Source organism: Electrophorus electricus, chromosome 22 (genome assembly GCF_041902795.1).
Source record: "Electrophorus electricus isolate QZ-2024a chromosome 22, ASM4190279v1, whole genome shotgun sequence".
Lineage (NCBI taxonomy): Eukaryota > Metazoa > Chordata > Actinopteri > Gymnotiformes > Gymnotidae > Electrophorus > Electrophorus electricus.
Window position 1 is genome coordinate 1425001 of NC_137518.1, and position 18212 is coordinate 1443212.

Below are 18212 nucleotides of genomic sequence, written 5' to 3' on the forward strand. Positions count from 1 at the left end.
TTGACAGACTGCACATTTTCACTCCCAGTATGTTTAGTTAATTGGTTTATCATCCTTTTCACAAGCATTGACAGGGGAACTGGATCTAATTGGAAAAATTATTTAAAGACAGGATTAATTTTCTCAACAAGATGGGAAAACAGAGTCTACTACAGAGATTGGTAAGATGATGAAATGGTGGATAAAACTGTGATTTCATAAGCTGCATACGCAATGAATAAGAACTTTTCAAAGAATTCAGTGTATAGATTAAATCATTTTGTGAGATCTCAAAAAAAAGAAGGATGTAAAGATTACCAGAAAAACTACCAAACTTACTGACAGTATAAAAACTACCAGAAAAACTACCAAACTTATAGACGGTATAAAAACTACCAGAAAAACTACCAAACTTATAGACTGTATAAACACTACCAAAAAAACTACCAAACTTATAGACAGTATAAAAAGTACCAGAAAAACTACCAAACTTATAGATGGTATAAACACTACCAGAAAAACTACCAAACTTATAGACAGTATAAAAACTACCAAAAAACTACCAAACTTACTGACAGTATAAACACTAGCAGAAAAACCATCAAATTTATAGATGGTATAAAAACTACCAGAAAAAATACCAAACTTATAGACAGTATAAAAACTACCAAACTTACTGACAGTATAAACACTAGCAGAAAAACTATCAAACTTATAGACGATATAAAAACTACCAGAAAAACTACCAAACTTATAGACTGTATAAACACTACCAAAAAAACTACCAAACTTATAGACAGTATAAAAAGTACCAGAAAAACTACCAAACTTATAGATGGTATAAAAACTACCAAAAAAACTACCAAGCTTAAAGACAGAGACAGTAAATTAACCACCAGATAGCATCACAGATTCCTCTACCTTCATAATGAATGCCTTATGAAATGAAATCGGATGTTTCCATTTTTCTCCATTAATAATTTTGCGTCTCTGTGTTAGGGGATACAGCCCCCCAAGGAGGTGGAAAATGGAGCTATATCTCTAATAGAGTGGAAATCAACTGTTTTGGCCTGTTTTGGTGTTACTCTCTGGGATGCCGAGTCTGTTCTCCAAGGATCTTAAAGATATTGTTTAAGTGAGCAAACCTTTAGTCAGTATAATAATTTCAAAGCTAAATTTGCATGGAGCTTTGATTTACATATGGCCCAAAATTAATTTCAAGTTTCTTCCATTTCTAGTGGGCTCTTTGATTAACTTGTGAATACCAATAACACTAACATTAGTGAATCCAAAGAAGTGCTACTGCAGCAATAACTAATATTAATAACCCGTCCCATTTAAAGACAGCTTTGTTTTCACAGATCTAATGACATTTATAACTTCGCTTGGTACACCCTCACATAATGTGCTGGGCCTCACTAGGCGATCGTACAAAAGTGAAAAATAATAATTAGTTTCAAAACATCCCTTAACACACCTGTAACAATAGATTTCCTCATCTGCTCTCAAGCCAAAGTTATCCCCTGCTTAGGACTGAAGTTGGGCTCTCACATGCTGTCCATGGTGTTTCTATGGATCAGGCAAGGGGGGTTCAGTAACCAGCCAATCAGGTGTCTGGGAGAGTTGAGTACGTGTTCCTCTGAGGTAGGTCACAGTGATGGGCCCAGACCTACTACATGAACATTCACATGTGCTGAGGCAGGTGCTTGCTCTCACCATCCCTACCTGATCCTGTCCTCATTCAGCTGAAGAACAAATCACTGGGACTCAGCTATAACCTACACTGGTCTCAACACCACCCATAAGACTCTCTTTCTCTGTCATGCTGTTGGACTATTTGTCCTCAACAGCCTGTGTGGCCTGTCTTTGAATGGAGTATTTTTCATTCAGATGAACCCGGCTGTGTAAGGAGGGACTAACCGAACAAAGTGGAGCACACTCTGGACAGACTGGGCACTTTTTCAGACAGATGAGCACAAATGAGAAAGAGGACACCTGCTGGTCTGCTCACACTTTCCCCGATCTCACTCTCTCTCTCTCTCTCTCTCTCTCTCTCTCTCTCTCTCTCTCTCTCTCTCTCTCTCACTCCCTCTCTCTCTCCCTCTCTCACTTCCTCTCACTCTCCCTCTCTCCTCCTCTCTCTTCTCTCTCTCTCTCTCCCTCTCTCTCTCTCTCTCTCTCTCTCTCTCCTCCTCTTCTCCCTCTCTCACTCCCTCTCACTCTCCCTCTCTCTCTCACTCCCTCTCTCTCTCTCTCTCTCTCTCTCTCCCTCCTCTCTCTCCCTCTCTCTCTCTCTTCACTCCCTTGCTCTCTCACTCCCTCTCTCTCTCTCTCTCTCTCCTCTCCCTCTCCCTTGCATTAGAATTCAGTGTCTCTCTTTGCCTGCTCTCGTTGAGTGGGTTAGTGAAGCGTGTCACAGTAAGAACCAGTGAATTATAATGAACTGAACGTGTGTGTGCGTGTGTGTGTGTGTGTGTGTGAGAGAGAGAGAGAGAGAGAGAGAGAGAGAGAGAGAAAGAGAGAAAGAGAGTGGGGAGGACCCTCGGTGAGCATGAGCTGGTTCTCTTCTTCAGGCTCGGTGAGTGAAAAAGAGAGGGAGAGAGAGAGAGAGAGAGAGACAGAAAGAGAGCAACGCGACGAAGAGGATGAGAAAGCCTGTCGTCTGAATCACCACCACCTCCACTACTTCATCCCTCCTTCTGCTGCGTCCTACACTTTTTCCCAGGCACGGGGGAGTGTGTGTGGGACGGAAGACCCCGCTCTCTCCCTCTCTCCCTCTCTCCCTCTCTCGCTTGTGCGATTCACTTCTGTACAAATTCATTCATCTTTTCCATCACATTTTCATGTCACCCTCCTCCTGTTTTTTTTTAAAACCTCCATTCTTTCACCATGCCGTTCTCTCTCTCTCGTTCCTTCTCTCCCCCTCTCTCTCTCTCCCCCCCACGCCGTGGTGTCCCACTCGTTCAGTCACGGCTGAAGGAGAGAAAATGAGCAACCCAGCAAGCTGGGAGAAGAGAGGACGGAGAAGAGAGGACGGAGCAGGGCGAGAGCTTTGTCCGGCCGCCGAGCACAAGACAGATGCTGCACCTGCCGCGTCTCCTGCAGGATCCGTCTCGGCGCTCCCTCCTCCTGTCCCTGTGATGGATAATCCCAGCAAGAGCTCTCCACACGGGAACAAAACGCCAAAGAGAAGAAAAGGGCCGACACAGAGCAGGGCAGCTGCACAAAGAAAAAAACCCGTTGCTCCTCTGTTTGCGTTTTTCTTTGTTTTCCCTCTGAAACACCTTGGGCGCAAAGTACTGTTTGTAAAAACTTTTATGTTAGCGGGTTTTTTTTAGACGTGCACAGCCGCGTTTTGGCCTCACCGTTCGGGAACTGTTTTTCACTTCTCCCTTCCTACCGAAGGCAGAGTTTGGGACGGTTTTCTGCTGCTAATTGTGTCGAATTCTCAGGACTTCGACGCGCTGAAAAGCACTTTTCATTCAAATTCATTCCTTTCCAAGCCATCGGCTTAAAAGAGCTTTTCGAGCCAGGGCGTCGTCCTCCCTGGCTTTTGAGACCAAAATAATTGGAGCTGGAGATTGCCTGCACTGTAACCAAGCCAGAAGAGGGGCCGGCCCACCAATCCGGAGAGAACACCTGGTGTTTTCGGGAAGTGGCATTTTCCTGAATCGCTGTATTATCTCTGGGGAAAAGAGGGAGGGGTGGGTGGCAAGCCACCCAAGACGTGGTCCTCGATGATCCAGTGGCGATATGTTCTTCGGGCTAGAGGGAGCGAGAGGGAACCCTGAGGAGAATCAAACAGGAGGCAGACAGGAGCAGAGAGCTAGGGCCAGTTCCAGATTCCAGCACAAGTGCCACTGTTCTGTCCCCTCTGTGTGCGGCTCCAAGAGAACAACAATGAGAATGTGGACAATGTAAGATTTTTTTTGTTGTTGTATAGCACAGGGTGAGGAGGAGAGGTGGGAATATTAATCCCTCAATACCGGCTCAAAACACTGAGGCAAGATTAAAGGAAAAAATATTCCGTCTCCCGCCTTTAGCCTTTAACAGGCAATCCTAAACCCGGCAAAGAGCTCAGCGCCTGGGACACTTCCTCCATCACTACTGCACTGTTTCCCTTCTTTTACATTCACTCCTATTCATTCCTGTTTCTCTCTCTTTCTCAAATGTCTCCCTCTCTCATTCTCTCTCATTCATCAGGGCCCTTTTCTCATTCTATCCATTTTTTCCCTCCCTCCAAGTCACTGGAAGCTGCAGACCGCTAATCCACAGGCGTTTCGTCAGACAGTCCGCGCTGATTTCCACACTGATTGGCCATCTACTTCAGACCCTGTCTTCCTTCACCCCTCCTTCTCTCTCTCTCTCTCTCTTCCCCCCTCCCTCACTCACTCACTCACTCTCTCTCTCTCTCTCTCTCTCTCTCTCTCTCTCTCTCTCTCTCTCTCTCTCTCTCTCTCTCTGCTTCGTTGCCTCAGTATGCAGTAGCTGTGCTGTTGGGAGCCGATCCTTCTCTCAGTTCCTGCAAGGACGCAGCAAGGTTGAGGTGAGTGCGTTTGAACACATCACAGAGCTCCCACTCTCCCTAACACCCTCTTAGCGCAGCCAGACGGGAACCATATCCCGCTGGATCACTGTCTTTGTTTCCTTGTGCCATCTCTGCCGCGTGTGCCTGTGTGTTTTCTGCTTTTGTTTAAAGAGCGTGAGTAATTTAGAGAGTGTTAATCCTTGCTCCAGCTTTCACACGGTCCCTGGCTAAGCGTGTGGGTCTGCGTGCTGGTGGGAAGAGTGTTAGACCAGCATGCCGTGGTTTTCTGATTCAGGACGGGGTGTTACAGCAAAGTCAGATTTAAGCTTTTGCCAGTGAGAAGAGGGTGCAGTGCTAGACTGATTAAGTGTGTGTGCGCACGCGTGTGTGTAGTTGGTTATTGGGATGCTGGATTGTGTGATTGCGTTATCTTTTGGTTCAATATGCAGACAGCCTGAGGGCATGGAATGCTGGGTCCTGCACTGTGGCTAAAAACCACTGGCCATGGCTCCACAACCTCTCTTATTACCCATTCAGGCTTGTAGCTTACACCCCCCCCCCCCCCGCCACGTTATATGTGTTGCGTGCACACACACACACACACACACACACACACACACACACACATGCTCGCGCACACAAAAGAGAGATAGAGAAGGAGAGAGACAGACAGAGAGTGCAACACTTAGAAACCGTGTGAAACATTCACTATGACAAATTTAGGTAGTCCCCCAGGGCTGGACAGAAATAGGTGCCCTGCTAAATTAGGGCAGGGCTCTGGGTCTGAGCTGAAAAGGTACAACTCCATCTCCTTAAACTGCTGCTCCAAGCATGTGCGTGCGTGCATGCGTGTGTGTGTGGGGTGGGGGGGGGTTAAGAATACAATACTTAAGGTGACTAATGTAATTTAACAGAGCCTACTGAAGCATGTGTTAACCCGGAGCTTAGCTTGTATCTTAAAACTTGTGTCTTGTAGCGGAGATTTCGCTTCATCCTGTGGCAGGATCTCAGACAAACACCGTGCTGACCACCTCTCACTCTTCACTGCTCATCTCTCGCCGGCCCGTAAGAACGCTGCCTTAAGCCGAGATGCTTTCACTGCTTAAATTCCTATAGATGGTCTTTGTTGTCTGCGTGACTGCCGTGAGAGGTGGATGATGGTTGGTTTGCTCTACCCGGCTCTCTGGCAGGAGGCACTACTTCTATTGTGCTTTTATTGCATTAGTGGGATAGTCTTTTTTGTTCTTTTGCTCGGAAAAAAAAGTCTCTTTCTTGAAATGTTAACTATCCCAGGAGGGTGTTTTATTAGATATTAAAAGATTCAAGAACTTAAGTTTGGAGCCGACAGAATGGTCTGCTACTGCTTTTCTGCTTTTACCAGCCAGAGGCAAAAAAGAAAGAGCGACTAAAGTGGCAAAGAGTCAGCTCTAACAGCATGGTGAACGGCAGACAGTATTACGGAGTCCAAAGGAATCAGCTTCTGTGAGCTGAAAGTGGATTTTCCACACTGAAAAACAGGATTCTCTTCTTTTGAGCACATTCCCCCACTGCTGAGAGATGTGGGAACATAGTGTGCGTGTGTGTGTGTGTGTGTGTGTGTGTGTGTGTGTGTGTGTGTGTGTGTGTGTGTGTGTGTGTGTGTGTGTGTGTGTGCGTGCGTGCAAGCGTAGAGGGCAGAATACACTTGCTGTGAGCGTAGACTGACAGTAGCCAAATTAGTCCAGACAGAATACAGTGGGATGCATGCTCTGGTTTCTCATGGACTGTGGTCCAACAGGGGACATAAAGAGCCGGGTCAGAACCTGCTGGTCTACCGAATCTCGTCCTTTCCTGTTTGTTGTATACAAAGGCTGAAATCAGAGAGTAAAGGAAGATGGTAGACAGAGAAGAGAAGAGAAGAGAAGAGAAGAGAAGAGAAGAGAGGAGAAGAGAAGAGAAGAGAAGAGAAGAGAAGAGAAGAGAAGAGAAGAGAAGAGAAGAGGAGAGAGAGAGACAGAGAGAATGGATAGAGAATTATTTAAAGGATCATTACACACCGAACAAATTCCAGTAGTAGTAAGACATAACTAAAGACCAACAGAAATTAGACACATTAGACCATATGAAAGACCATTTGAAATCAGACATATAAATATTAGGGCTGTAAAAAAGGGTGATGGGGCAGCAGAAAGGGGGCACTAGAGAGTCCCTGGGTTCAGAGAAAACAGTTTGCATCCTGCTCTAGCCCACACCCGGGGCAGGATTGGTCTGCGGGGGCAGCTTCAGCTGCCTCAAACAATGTCGTCCCCCCCCCCCCCCCCCACACACACACACACACTCTTTGAGCATCTTTTCGATCATGTCTCTCTCACCTGAGATGTCCTCAAGGGTGCCATCACACCCTCACAGTGCTGAATTTGAGGACCTGGTTTGTGGCCACGTTCACCCAGCCGAACATGACTCGAATTTAGCAGTGTGTTTGCTAGTTAAGAGATCTGCATGGGATGGTGAATTTTGGCTACATTTCGAAAGGCATCCTCTGCCTTCTGGATCTTTGTGCGGTGATGTTCTGGTGTTCTGGGAAGGTTCGCAATGACGTCATGTTCTAGCGCTCTGTGTTGACTGTTGCTGGGCAGGTGGGCGTGGTGGAGCCCATTGCACCCGCCTCCCTCACACTCGGCAGTGGTGTTTTCCTTATTTCTGCAATGAATGTAGTCTGGCTGTCCTGTGACGGTCAAAAAGGGATACATCTAGAAATCAGTTTAAACGTGTTAAACCGATTAAACTGATTAAAGATCTGACTCAGTTGTGTGTGTTTTCTACAAAGGCCTGCCTACTGATTGTACTGTCTTCTCAGCTTCAATCATTTACCAGCTTTGTTATCTAACAATGGAAGTCCCGGAATAGTGCAGATACCCAAATATAGATGTAGCCAAAATGCCCACGGCTTGAGCAGTGTGTGTGTGTGTGTGTGTGTGTGTGTGTGTGTGTGTGTGTGTGTGTTAGCGAGGGGGGACCCCAGACCCGGCAGCTGCCACCATTGCATCACTGTGTGAGGGAGGGCGCGAGAGCGGGGGCGTACTGGGGGGGGCAGTGGATGATTGAGCGGATGCGTGAGCGAGCGAGTCAGTGATCGAGTGAGAGATGGACAGTGGAGCAAAAGCAATGAGAAAAAAAATAGTAAGGAGGATCTCGCGTCCTCCGCACGCATGCTAAGAGGATTCTAGTACAGGAGTCCATTCATCCTGCCTACAACTCATCGCAGCCTGCTCACCTCCTCGCTGTTTAATTCATCTGTTCTCTCTTTTGACATGTAATGACCCTCGCCCATCAATTAGGCTAACTCGATGCTAACGCCTTTTGGTTGGTGAATAAATACATATTGATGTCTCGCCTGCAGACCGCATTTCTTCCCAGAGGTGCGTAAGGAAGAAAAATCTCTCTCGCCTCCGCGGGGGAAGGCATTTGCCAGAGATAAAGCTAATTTAATCCGATGAAATGTGACATTTGGCGGCGGGAGCTCAGATGCTCGCGCTCGGCCAGGGCGCAGGTGCTGCATCAAGATTAATGAATCGCCTGCAGCCAGTGCGTCCGCGGCGAGCGCGCGCGGACCCGCGTGCCAGGACGGCGAGCGACGGGAGGTCAGAGCTCTGGTACGAGCTGGGTGCAGGACCACGCAGAGCGTGCCGTCATTTGTCACCACGCGATTAGAAGTGCGATTTTTATTTAAAAAATTTTTTTTTTTAACTCCCCGGTCCTTCCTCCTCCTCCTCCTCCTCCTCCTCCTCCTCCTCCTCTTACCGAGCCTACCGCTGTTCCCTTCTGCCCGTTCCGGATTGCGTAACACTGGCACGGGGGATGCGAAGACATGCGTGCGCGCAACTGTTTACTCGCGTGGTTAACAGTGCCCACGGTTGGTGGGGAACTTCCTCGCGCGAGCGACACGGTCCCTGCCAAACGAAGCAGATTGGCACTTGACTCATGCCAGGGTACAATAAATAATGATTGCCTCTCACGATTACTTATGGTCTGCTGGGTAGGATTACGTTAGGAAAGCCCTGTTAACTCGCAACTACTCGCAAACATTATAATTACTCAGCGTCGGCCTCGCAGCTTCACGTCGCAGCTCCCGATTAAAAGTGGCCCCGTTTTGTGGCCCCGTGAAGGGACGTGGCAGGTGTGTGTGCCGGCTCCTCTACCCTTTTCCCTTATGCTGTGTTCCGATATCACCTTGACCTCCCTGTCTCCTAAATTACACAGGGTGACAGGATGTCCTCGTTAAGAGCGAAAAAGAGAGCATTCTGTATTCACCACGGGGACTCGATTACCATAAAGTGACAGAGAGGAAAAACAACTCGGGGATACGAGGTAAGGAAGCAGCTCCCTGGCCTTGATGAGCTGTGCTCAGCCGAGAATCGTTTGCGTTCGTGACAGAAGCGTCTCACTGAACGTGGGTCTCTTCACACAGTTTGTAGTGCGTGTGTGCAAGGGACCCTGTTGTAAAGCAGCAGTAAGAATGTCTACCTTTGGTGATCCGGAATGGGTTAAACAAGCGGCTTCCCACAAACGTGGCTCTTAATCACCAGTCCATCGTTGTTGACGGGTTTCCTGTTTGCACATTCTGTGGTAGCACAGCCCTCCCCACCGAGTGTGGTCAATCCGCATATCCCTATGTTGATAGGGTAGAAAACAGCGGCTTCATGAGATATCCACGCCACCTCAAACGGTGTACATCCTCCTCGTATTTTGCATTTCTCCTCGTGTGCGCTTGCACTCTCTCGTTCCGAAATCCCCGGGCGGCCGGGCGTGCTTGCATGGGCTCGGTCTCCGGGTAGCTCTAGCCGCGTGATTAGCTGCCGGGTGAAAAGGGCCGGAGTAATAATGTTGTGACTGTTAATAAGCGGCACTCGCGCTCCTCTATAGACCGTGTGTGTGTAATTAGGTGGGGTGGGATGGGCTGTGCAGTTTGATCAATAGGCTAATGCACGCGCTCAAAAGAGCTTTGGGAAGAATAGGGCCAAGGAATACTACCAGGAGGGACAATGGTTATGCTTTGAGGAAACGGCTGCGTCTATTTAAGACTTGAGATCAATTTTCCATATCCTGCACAGAGACTTCAGCAGGCAGGAAAACGCGGGTGGGGGGCGTTCTATGGTCCTCCTACAGGGGGAGATGTTGACCCCACACCAACAGTACCACTCCATTGGAGGGTCAGGAAAACTGCTTTCCACTTGATATAATGGCCCTTAAAAAACTCGCTCTCTGGTTACATTTCCGCCGCGCTTATCGATTTGTCGATTTGATAGACAGGCAGTGCCCAGTTTCATTTGCGACAAACGTATCGGTATCCGTGGCCATGACAAAGAGCTGTTTACCCCGGCCTCCGAACTGAAGAAAGGGATCGGGAGTAAAAAGAGAAGGAAGAGTGGAAAAAGAAAAGCGAGAGAGAGAGAGAGAAATCAGCACCGTGAGCGCGGTGAATGGACGCTTTGTTCGCACGGGCCAGGGCCCAGCGGGAGCGGACTCCAGGCACTGACGGATAGGTATACCTGCCCCCCCCCACGCTCTCCCGCCCCCTCCCTGGTGCCTCAAATGCCTCAGCTAGATACCACCTCCACAAACAGCCCTTCTGTCCAGCCCGTGTGGCTCCCGCTTCCCGCCTTTGTGTGCGGACAACTGCAGCTCTTTCCCTCTTTTGCTCTTTTTCTTTTTCTCTCTCTTTGGCCTTTTCATTTTGTCCATAAGCAGAGAGGGCGGGGCTTGTCTCCGGCCTCACCTGTGGACGGGAGGTGGGGGCCGGGGGGCTCACCGGGGACAGAAGGCAAAAGAGGCGAAAGGTGCAGTCGCTTCCTTCCTAAGTCCGAAAATTAGCGACGGGTTTCGAAAGTGTTTTATTAAAAGGGAATTTTTAACTGAAGCTTGCTGAGTGGAACAGTTTGGTATCAGGAGTGCGGATCCTACCGTAAAGCGACTCAACGCGGTGGCAGAGGTCTGTAGAGTTTTCTTTCTTGGTTTTTTCTCCGAGGCTGAAGCCAAACAGGTGTTCGATAATGTTTCTGCCTTGATAACACAGACATACTGCCTCTAGACAAAGATGTCATTAGTTACATGTCAGATGTAGAAGAACTTAATTGGCTCTTGAATCCTTTGAACAAATGGATGTTTTAAGGCACTGCAATGTGGTTAATCAGGGAAGGAAATTTGTTGCTACACACAGACATCCTCCGGTAGCAGGAGAGCTCCGGCCTCCTAAAGGGAAATAACACACAGAGATAACTAGCCATTTCTGGACCTTTAAATGGGTTTGCATAGATTTGCATAGACGTATATTGACATAAACGTGAAGATGGTCTGTTACTGAGGCAACTCCAAATGTAAATCTGTAGGAAAAGTTCCAAACTACTTCACGACCTCCACAGCCGGGGGAAAGGAGAGGTCCAGTACGACAGATCACCCATCATAACCTGCGTGACTTTGTTATACTTCTCTGGGCTTTTTTTCCCCCTTTTTTTGGAAGAAAGTATGACTCACTCTACACTCCAAAGCCCCCCTATCCACCCATCATCCCGCCCTCCCCCTCTCAGACAGGCCTCCAGATAGATAAGCGCCACTGATCAATGGGGCCATGTTTCGGTCTTTAACTAGACTCTCTCTCTCTCTCTCTCTCTCTCGCTCTTTCTCTCTGCCGAATAGATCGGTGAAGCGAAGGGGATCGACTTCTTTGCGTTTGCTCATTCGTTCCCTCTCATTGCACTCTGAAAGGACTGACTTGCACAAGACAAAAAACAATCAATGGCCTCGTCTATGAATCTTTTTCCTTTTTTTTTTCTTGTGAAATGCCATAACCTGATCGAAAAGTTAGTCCCATTCACGCTGGAATTTTATCAGCAGGTAGAAAGGGACGCTAATGAATTCTATCGCAGTTGACCCGCAGTGCTGGACTTCAGTGCTAACTGTCACTTGGGCAAGGCAAAAACACCCCAGGGATTAAGATGACGGGTCCAAATTATGGAGACGGTTGGCCGTAATAGTCCCGTGATCAAACTTTGGTTTCATTTTTGACCGTCGGGATAATCTGTCGGATTTAACTTCCCACCCTGTCTTGCTGAGATTTAAATAAATAAATAAGGCTTCCGCCTCTTTTCTCAGAGATCTTGATAATGGCAGAAATCGGCTTAAACCTTGAACCTTCCCTCTGCACCTGTACCCCCCCCCGCGCGCGCAACGCCACCTCCCATATCCAGGATGTTGAAGACAGAGGACGGATTTAACTCTCTCTCTCAGAATAGGGAGTAAGGATTAGGTTATCCATTTTTCTGTGCGCCAGTCCATTCCAGTGACAAAGCTTCCCTTTGATTACCGTTGTACCGTATCTTTCAGTCCTTTGTTTGTTGTCTAGAGTATTCCAGAAACAAAAGCCAAGTACTACAGGCACGTTTGGATATAAAGGTGAAAAGGGAGTAATGAAACAGGTTTGCCTTCGCCAGTCGCTACTCAGGCTGAAGTCTTACCTGGTCTCTGCGTTAATTATTAATGCCTTCTGGGGAGTTTTTCTCAAATGCAGCAGTTTTCTGTTAGAACTGATCTTTAGAGGAAAGAAACGTGGGACAGTCACACAGGACAGAGGCAATGAGCAAGGCTTGGCCACGGCAAGCGTGCCAGTGCAGTGTCTCGGCCCGCGGGGAGAACGAGACGTCCCCTGAGGAGACGCGACCCGGGCTGCGCCTCCCTCCCTGCATCAGTCCTTGCATCTTCCCTTTTCCTTAGGGCCGTTCACACAGTTTCCTTGTCAGCACCAGCTACCCCGAGCCACAGCGGGGTTTCTCTCAGCGGCAGACAGACGGAGGAACGCAGTGGTAACCTGTGAATCCTGCTTGTCTGGAAAGTGAAGGGGTGTCCCAGTGCAGGATGTCTGGGGGCAGGAGATGGTTGAATGCTGGCAGGGACGGGGCTGGTTGGTTGGCTGGTTGGTTGGCTGGTTGGTTGGTTGGTTGGCTGGTTGGTTGGTTGGCTGGTTGGTTGCTTGGTTGCTTGGCTGGTTGGCTGGTTGGTTGGCTGGTTGGTTGGCTGGTTGGCTGGTTGGTTGGTTGGCCGGTTGGTTGGCCAGTTGGCTGGTTGGTTGGTTGGTTGGCCGGTTGGTTGGCCGGTTGGTTGGTTGACCGGTTGGTTGGCTGGTTGGTTGGTTGGTTGGCCGGTTGGCCGGTTGGTTGGTTGGTTGGCTGGCCGGTTGGCCGGCTAGTTGGTTGGCTGGCTGGTTAGCTGGTTGGCTGGTTCGTTGGCTGGTTGGCTGGTTGGCTGGTTGCTCCGCCGCCACACATGGCCACTGCTGTGTTTTATGGCTTTCTATTCCTATGTGATTTTTCTCTGCCATGTCACATAGGCTTCAAAGCCATTGGGTACAGAGTGGAAGCTCAGCTGGGGACGCCTGGGGCGAAGACCAAAACCGTGAGCAGGAGAGAGAATGTAGAACAGCGCATCCACAAGGGGGCACACTCTCTGAGGAAAGACCAAGGAGCACAGCACTGAACAAAAAATGCATCTTAGTCAATTACAAGGTTCATTTTGTTCATAATGCGTCTCTGGAAGAGCAGTAGTCACGTGGCTAATGCAGATTGCCTTGTTTTGTTTGGTGGGGGGTTTTTTCGGCGTACTCTTCAAACACTGACAGTTAAACAGACTGGATGGAGCAAACACTGGTTAATCACTGGGGAAAACACAACTGTTCTGTCATAAGGAACGGTGTAGCAAGCCAAATGTACGTGTTGCGCGCTAGAAGTGAGTTTTGCCTAATGCGTCCGGATTTCCCTAATTAGCACAGGTATAACGTGGGCCCGCGTGTAATAACCGCTCTCTCCATTCTGTCGCGCTACTGTGGATTACTGCACAGCCTCTCGATTTTGCTGGCCGGGAAACACAAGTAGCTCGTGCATTACTGTGAATCCATCTTGGTAATGCGGTTTGCATTGAGCTGTGGAGTGCAGTCACGCTCTTAATGTGGTAATTAAAAGCGCGGCTGCTGCCAGACAGGAGCGGCTGTCCCGCTGCTGACGCTCGGGACGTTATGGCTCGCGGGAGGTGGCAGGCGTGCGACACTACTGGCAGTAACACTACCTGATTATGTCTCTCACGTGCGCGCATGTGCACGCACACACACGCAGTGTGCCCGGAGGCACTCGCGACACTGTGGCTGGTAATTGTGCCCGTAGCAGGAAGCTCCGCACATCCCCGTTAGTGCTGGCTGCTGAGTCAGGTTGTTTTTAATGAAGCCTCCAGTATTTATCTCCAGTCTCTCATCCTTAATTAGACTCGTTGGGAGCAAACGGATGCAAAGCGAAATGGTAATGTTGTATTTCCTCTCAGGCAGTGGCGCATGTTTGCTTGTTATTGTGCGATTGGGGCGGTGCGAGTTTGGGGAGGCGGTCGGAAATTAAGGCGATTCTCTCGTTGCTTTAAAAACATATTAATAGTATCGTCCACTAGAATGCAGAGATGCCAAAAGGGATTCTTTCTTTCTTTCTTTTTAAGACAGGTAGACATCTGTGGGCACACCATGGTGTAAGACCCTGAAAGACTCGGCTAATTTGTCAAAGTGTGAGTGCTAACCTGTCAGATAAGAGGGCCGCAGCATCCTTTGTGTGTGTGTGTGTGTGTGTGTGTGTGTGTGTGTGTGTGTGTGAGAGAGAGAGAGAGAGAGAGAGAGAGAGAGAGAGAGAGAGAGACCGTGCGCTTGAGTGTGTGTATCTGTATGAGGGGGACTGTCAGTGTCTGTGATCACGTGCCTGTTTGTCTTTAAGTTGCTGTTTCCCTGCGGTGTGTGCACACGTTTTTAACAGGGGTTTGGTGTTGACTTTTGGAGCGGTAGCTACATGCGGTCATGTTAAAACAAAAAAAAATGTAAAAGTCAGCGTAATCCTCTTCGCATGCGCCCGAGTCTGTGTGCAGCGCCGCGAGACCCCAGTGTGCGCCTGCCATGCGTTTTTGTAGAGACTCAACGCTGATTTCGATCTGTTAATCCAAATGCTTGTAGTACATCTCACCGCAGCCCCGATGCAAAACGATGGCGGAGGTAAGCGTTTTTATTCCCCCCTCAATCGTACCAGCTCGCACCTTCAGCTCCGTCCTGGGCTGTCCGGAGTGGAGCTCGAGTGCTCCGCCCAGCAGCAGTTCATCAGCGCGTGGCCTCGCTAGTCCTCTGCCGTCCTTCGTGTGATGATGGAGAAAGCCCGTGTATAACGAACGTGCGCTGTAGAAAAACCGCAGGTGGATATCCACACAGCTCAAAACTGATGCTCGGCAGAGAACTTTCCAGAGAAGATCGATTTCCTTCCAGGTTTGATTTGTGAACGTAGCACATAGTCTGTTCTATTGATTGGCCCTCTGTTACCTTGCTCTGCCAATGAAGCCAAGCGCACGCTCCCACCACACCGAGAAGTGCTTTATTCTACATTTCATTAGTCCTCATTTTAGGTCTTGGTGCTGAAGTTCTTAAGACAGAACGCTAAAGTCTCTTAGCTCTATCAGTGGAGACTGTGGATGGCTCCAACCATGGGGGTCTCCAACTGCATTAGCTCCACCTTTAAACTAGGGACCCCGGGGGATTGTAAAGACTCTTACGCTTGTCTAAAATGGGAATGTGAGGCTGGTGGCTGAAAGTCTCTTACACATGTAGTTCTTATCGCCGGAGAGCCCTCAAACATTACCAGAAAAGGCCGTAATGGGACCGCAGAGACTTCCTGGGGTTTTACACAGTCGAATTCACAAATGCGTCAACCACATTGCTTTTCTGTGCACGTTATCCCAAACGTGCACACACACACACACACGTGCGCGCATACGTACCCATACCGTATCCTCCTTCAAGCCACCACATGCATACACAAGAGTTCCCATCGTTGGCTCCCTATACATATACATAAGCGAGTTCAGACGCTTATTGAAGGGATCTGTGGATGAGCCCAGCCTACTTCTTTTCCCTGCAGTGAGGCTTAAGCCCCCAGATCTCTCCGGAGTCGCAGTCCTGGGCCACGGCGCCACTCCAGTTAATTGTGGCCTGCACGCGATGCGATAGGACCAGCCCGGTCGCTGGAAAGCTCTTCAAGGTGCAAAGCTCCCCTGCAGCCGACCAGGACCCGTGCCCGTAATCTCCCCTCAGCAGCTGAGGCCTGCAGCCCAGAACAATGCGCCGCCAGTAAACACGCGGGGCTTGCCAGGGCCTGGGTTTGTCACGCCTCTGTGGCATCACGCCTCGCGGGGCACCACGGCGGGATTTGTGCATACGCTGATGCGCCTCCGATTTTCCGGGGGTGGGGGGTGGGGGGTGGGGGGTGGTTGACAGGGGCCAAGCCAAAACACGCGCTCCCGGGTTTTCAGCCGCCTTGATGCCTGTCCACAATTCAGTGTCTGGTCCCTACCGAGACACCCTGATGTTTGCCTGTATCAGAGATCCATCATGTTCAGCACACACTCTGCCCATGTGTGTCTACAGGTGGCTCGGAGCACTGCACGTCTGGGAGACAGGTAGGCAATGCCTCAGTTCACCTTCGCCTGCTTCTGCGGTCTCCACGGCCTCTGCCGACGGAAGAAGAAGAAAAGGGAGGCAGGAGACGAGCGCCCGCAGGACTATGAGACCCAGGTCTGATAAAGCAGGACTGAGTGCGCCCGTGTTTCAGTAAGTTATAGAGAAACCAGACACCAGCGAAAAGCCTCCTTACATGCCCTTGGCCCAGCTCAGGGAATGAACTTAAAGACTCCTTTCTTGGGTTCCTTGTGAAAAATGTACCAGCCGAAACAAGTTAAGCGACCAGCACAGAGGCTGCAGTGCGCATCCTGCACCACACTCGCACACACACCTTCATTCATCAGCTAGGAGGCGGCCTTTCAGTTTAACCGTCACACCCCTAAGAATAAAACAAATTAAACATCATTCACAAAGTGAAGGAACAAGGTTCACCAGATTAAACCCCTCCCCAGCCGCTCCCAAGATATAGAACAACTTTCAGTGTGCACCACTAACTCAAAAAACATTAGAATCTGTCCACCGTGAGCAATTATTTGAGTTTAAAATTTGATTATAGTATTTTTTATCAGAGATTGTTACATGGTTACAAAGTGATTACAGGTCTTTTCAGTTTGTTGTGCAGTGTTTCGGTAGAGGCGGGCTGCAGTGGAGGTGCTTCCCGACACCTGCTTCTGGGGCCTTCCTTCTCCAACAGTTTGTTAATTGCTTTCGTGGTAATTATGAACCCCTGGGGAGATCCAAGTGCCCCTTCTCAAATGCCACCATGGTAAAAGGATGGGCACCATCTGTCATTTCTTGGGAACACTTCAAATCTGGCCCTGAGCAAGTTTCACCTGACTTCCTCTCAATTATTGTGCCCAACTTGGAAGGCGACGTGGCATGAATTTGAATTAAAGTCTGGGGGGATGGGTGGGGGGGGGGGTCGGGTGTTGGAGGGAGGGTTCTTTCTTTTTTTGTCTCTTCCTGATAGGTGTGTCTGGGAAATGGTTAGGACACTACATCAAACCATGTAATCAGGCAAGGGGAAGGCTTATTCACGCTGTGAATTGGACCTTACCAATCATATCACACCAGAGCTGTCTGGCAGCCTAGCGATAGGCGCAAGCGCGAACATTCCCCCAAGAAGACAAGATTCTGGGGGTTTTCAGTTCCCTCTGAATGGTTTGGGACCATCTCTGAGGACACAAGGCAGGAGTGAGGGGTGATGAATGAGCAGGCTATTTCTAGACATGCTTCCTGTGACCTAGAGGAAGTTTCTCAGGTCTCTAGTTTCTTTCTAAGGTTAATGTGATTAGGTCTTAAATGGCAGCAGTAATTTATGGGGTGTTCTGGGAGGAGGTGCCGTCGTGTCCAAAGGTTACGGAAGTCAACAACATCTTATTAGGTCTTGAACACACAGAAGTCACACCATCACCTGAATAGCAAGACCAGGCTCTGTCACGCACTTTGTCCAGTGAAGTTCCACAATTATCACCATTTTTAGAACATTTAAGCATGCATAATCTGCAAGCCTGTATGAAAAAAAACTCATCATCCATGTATGAATATATTCAATTAAAGGGGAGGGGGGGATTCACCATGGCAACGGGTCTGACCAAAACTTTGGCCTTTGGGTGCGGGGTTTGAATGGGTTTGAAAATAGCAGTAATTGTGGCAGTAAATGACAGGCCTCATTAGGAGAGGTGATTATGCAGTCCACGCCTGCTCGGACGACGCCATGCAATTAATCTCTCTCAACAGGAAGCGGGCCGGGATCACGGAAGCCCCGAAATCTCATGTCACGGAAACAAAATGGGAAGGGGGTTGGGGGGTGGGGGGACTCGGAGACTTAAACTTCGCATAATCTCCTCTCGTCTGCATATTCAGACGAAGGCCCTCGGAGAGCCGCGGAACAACGGAGCTCGTTAATAAAAGCGCATTTGTCACTCACTCGATCTTAAGAAAACCCCAACCGCGGCGGGTTTTGCGCCGCTGTTTAAGTGGGTCTAATTCTGCCCCGATCAGACGGGATTTTCTCATTTTGTTCTCGGTTCCTCCTGTGGTGGAACGGTACCCATTCGGTCCTGCCGCTCCTTTAAACGGGAGACGGGAGACGGCCGGGTCGGCACCTGTTTCCCGTGTGAGTTATCGTATCACCAGAGCAGACCCCTTTCTAGGGAAGGACGAGATTTAATGAACAGGAGCTTGAAATGGCTGCTAATTACTTGC

General features: G+C 49.1%; 1 protein-coding gene across 2 annotated transcripts; it reads left to right on the forward strand.

The window, feature by feature from the left end:
• The first annotated feature begins 2552 nt into the window (after positions 1-2552).
• On the forward strand, positions 2553-16900 carry LOC113586909 (uncharacterized). 2 transcript variants are annotated; one of them, XM_081705587.1, is made up of 3 exons: positions 2553-3896; positions 4458-4525; positions 15972-16900. In XM_081705587.1, the coding sequence occupies exon 3, from the start codon at positions 16011-16013 to the stop codon at positions 16122-16124; it is 114 nt and encodes a 37-aa protein (XP_081561713.1). In that variant the 5' UTR covers positions 2553-3896; positions 4458-4525; positions 15972-16010; the 3' UTR covers positions 16125-16900. The 2 variants fall into 2 exon arrangements, with proteins under 2 accessions (XP_081561713.1, XP_081561714.1); XM_081705588.1 differs by having other exon boundaries at positions 2553-4525.
• The last annotated feature ends 1312 nt before the right edge of the window (positions 16901-18212 follow it).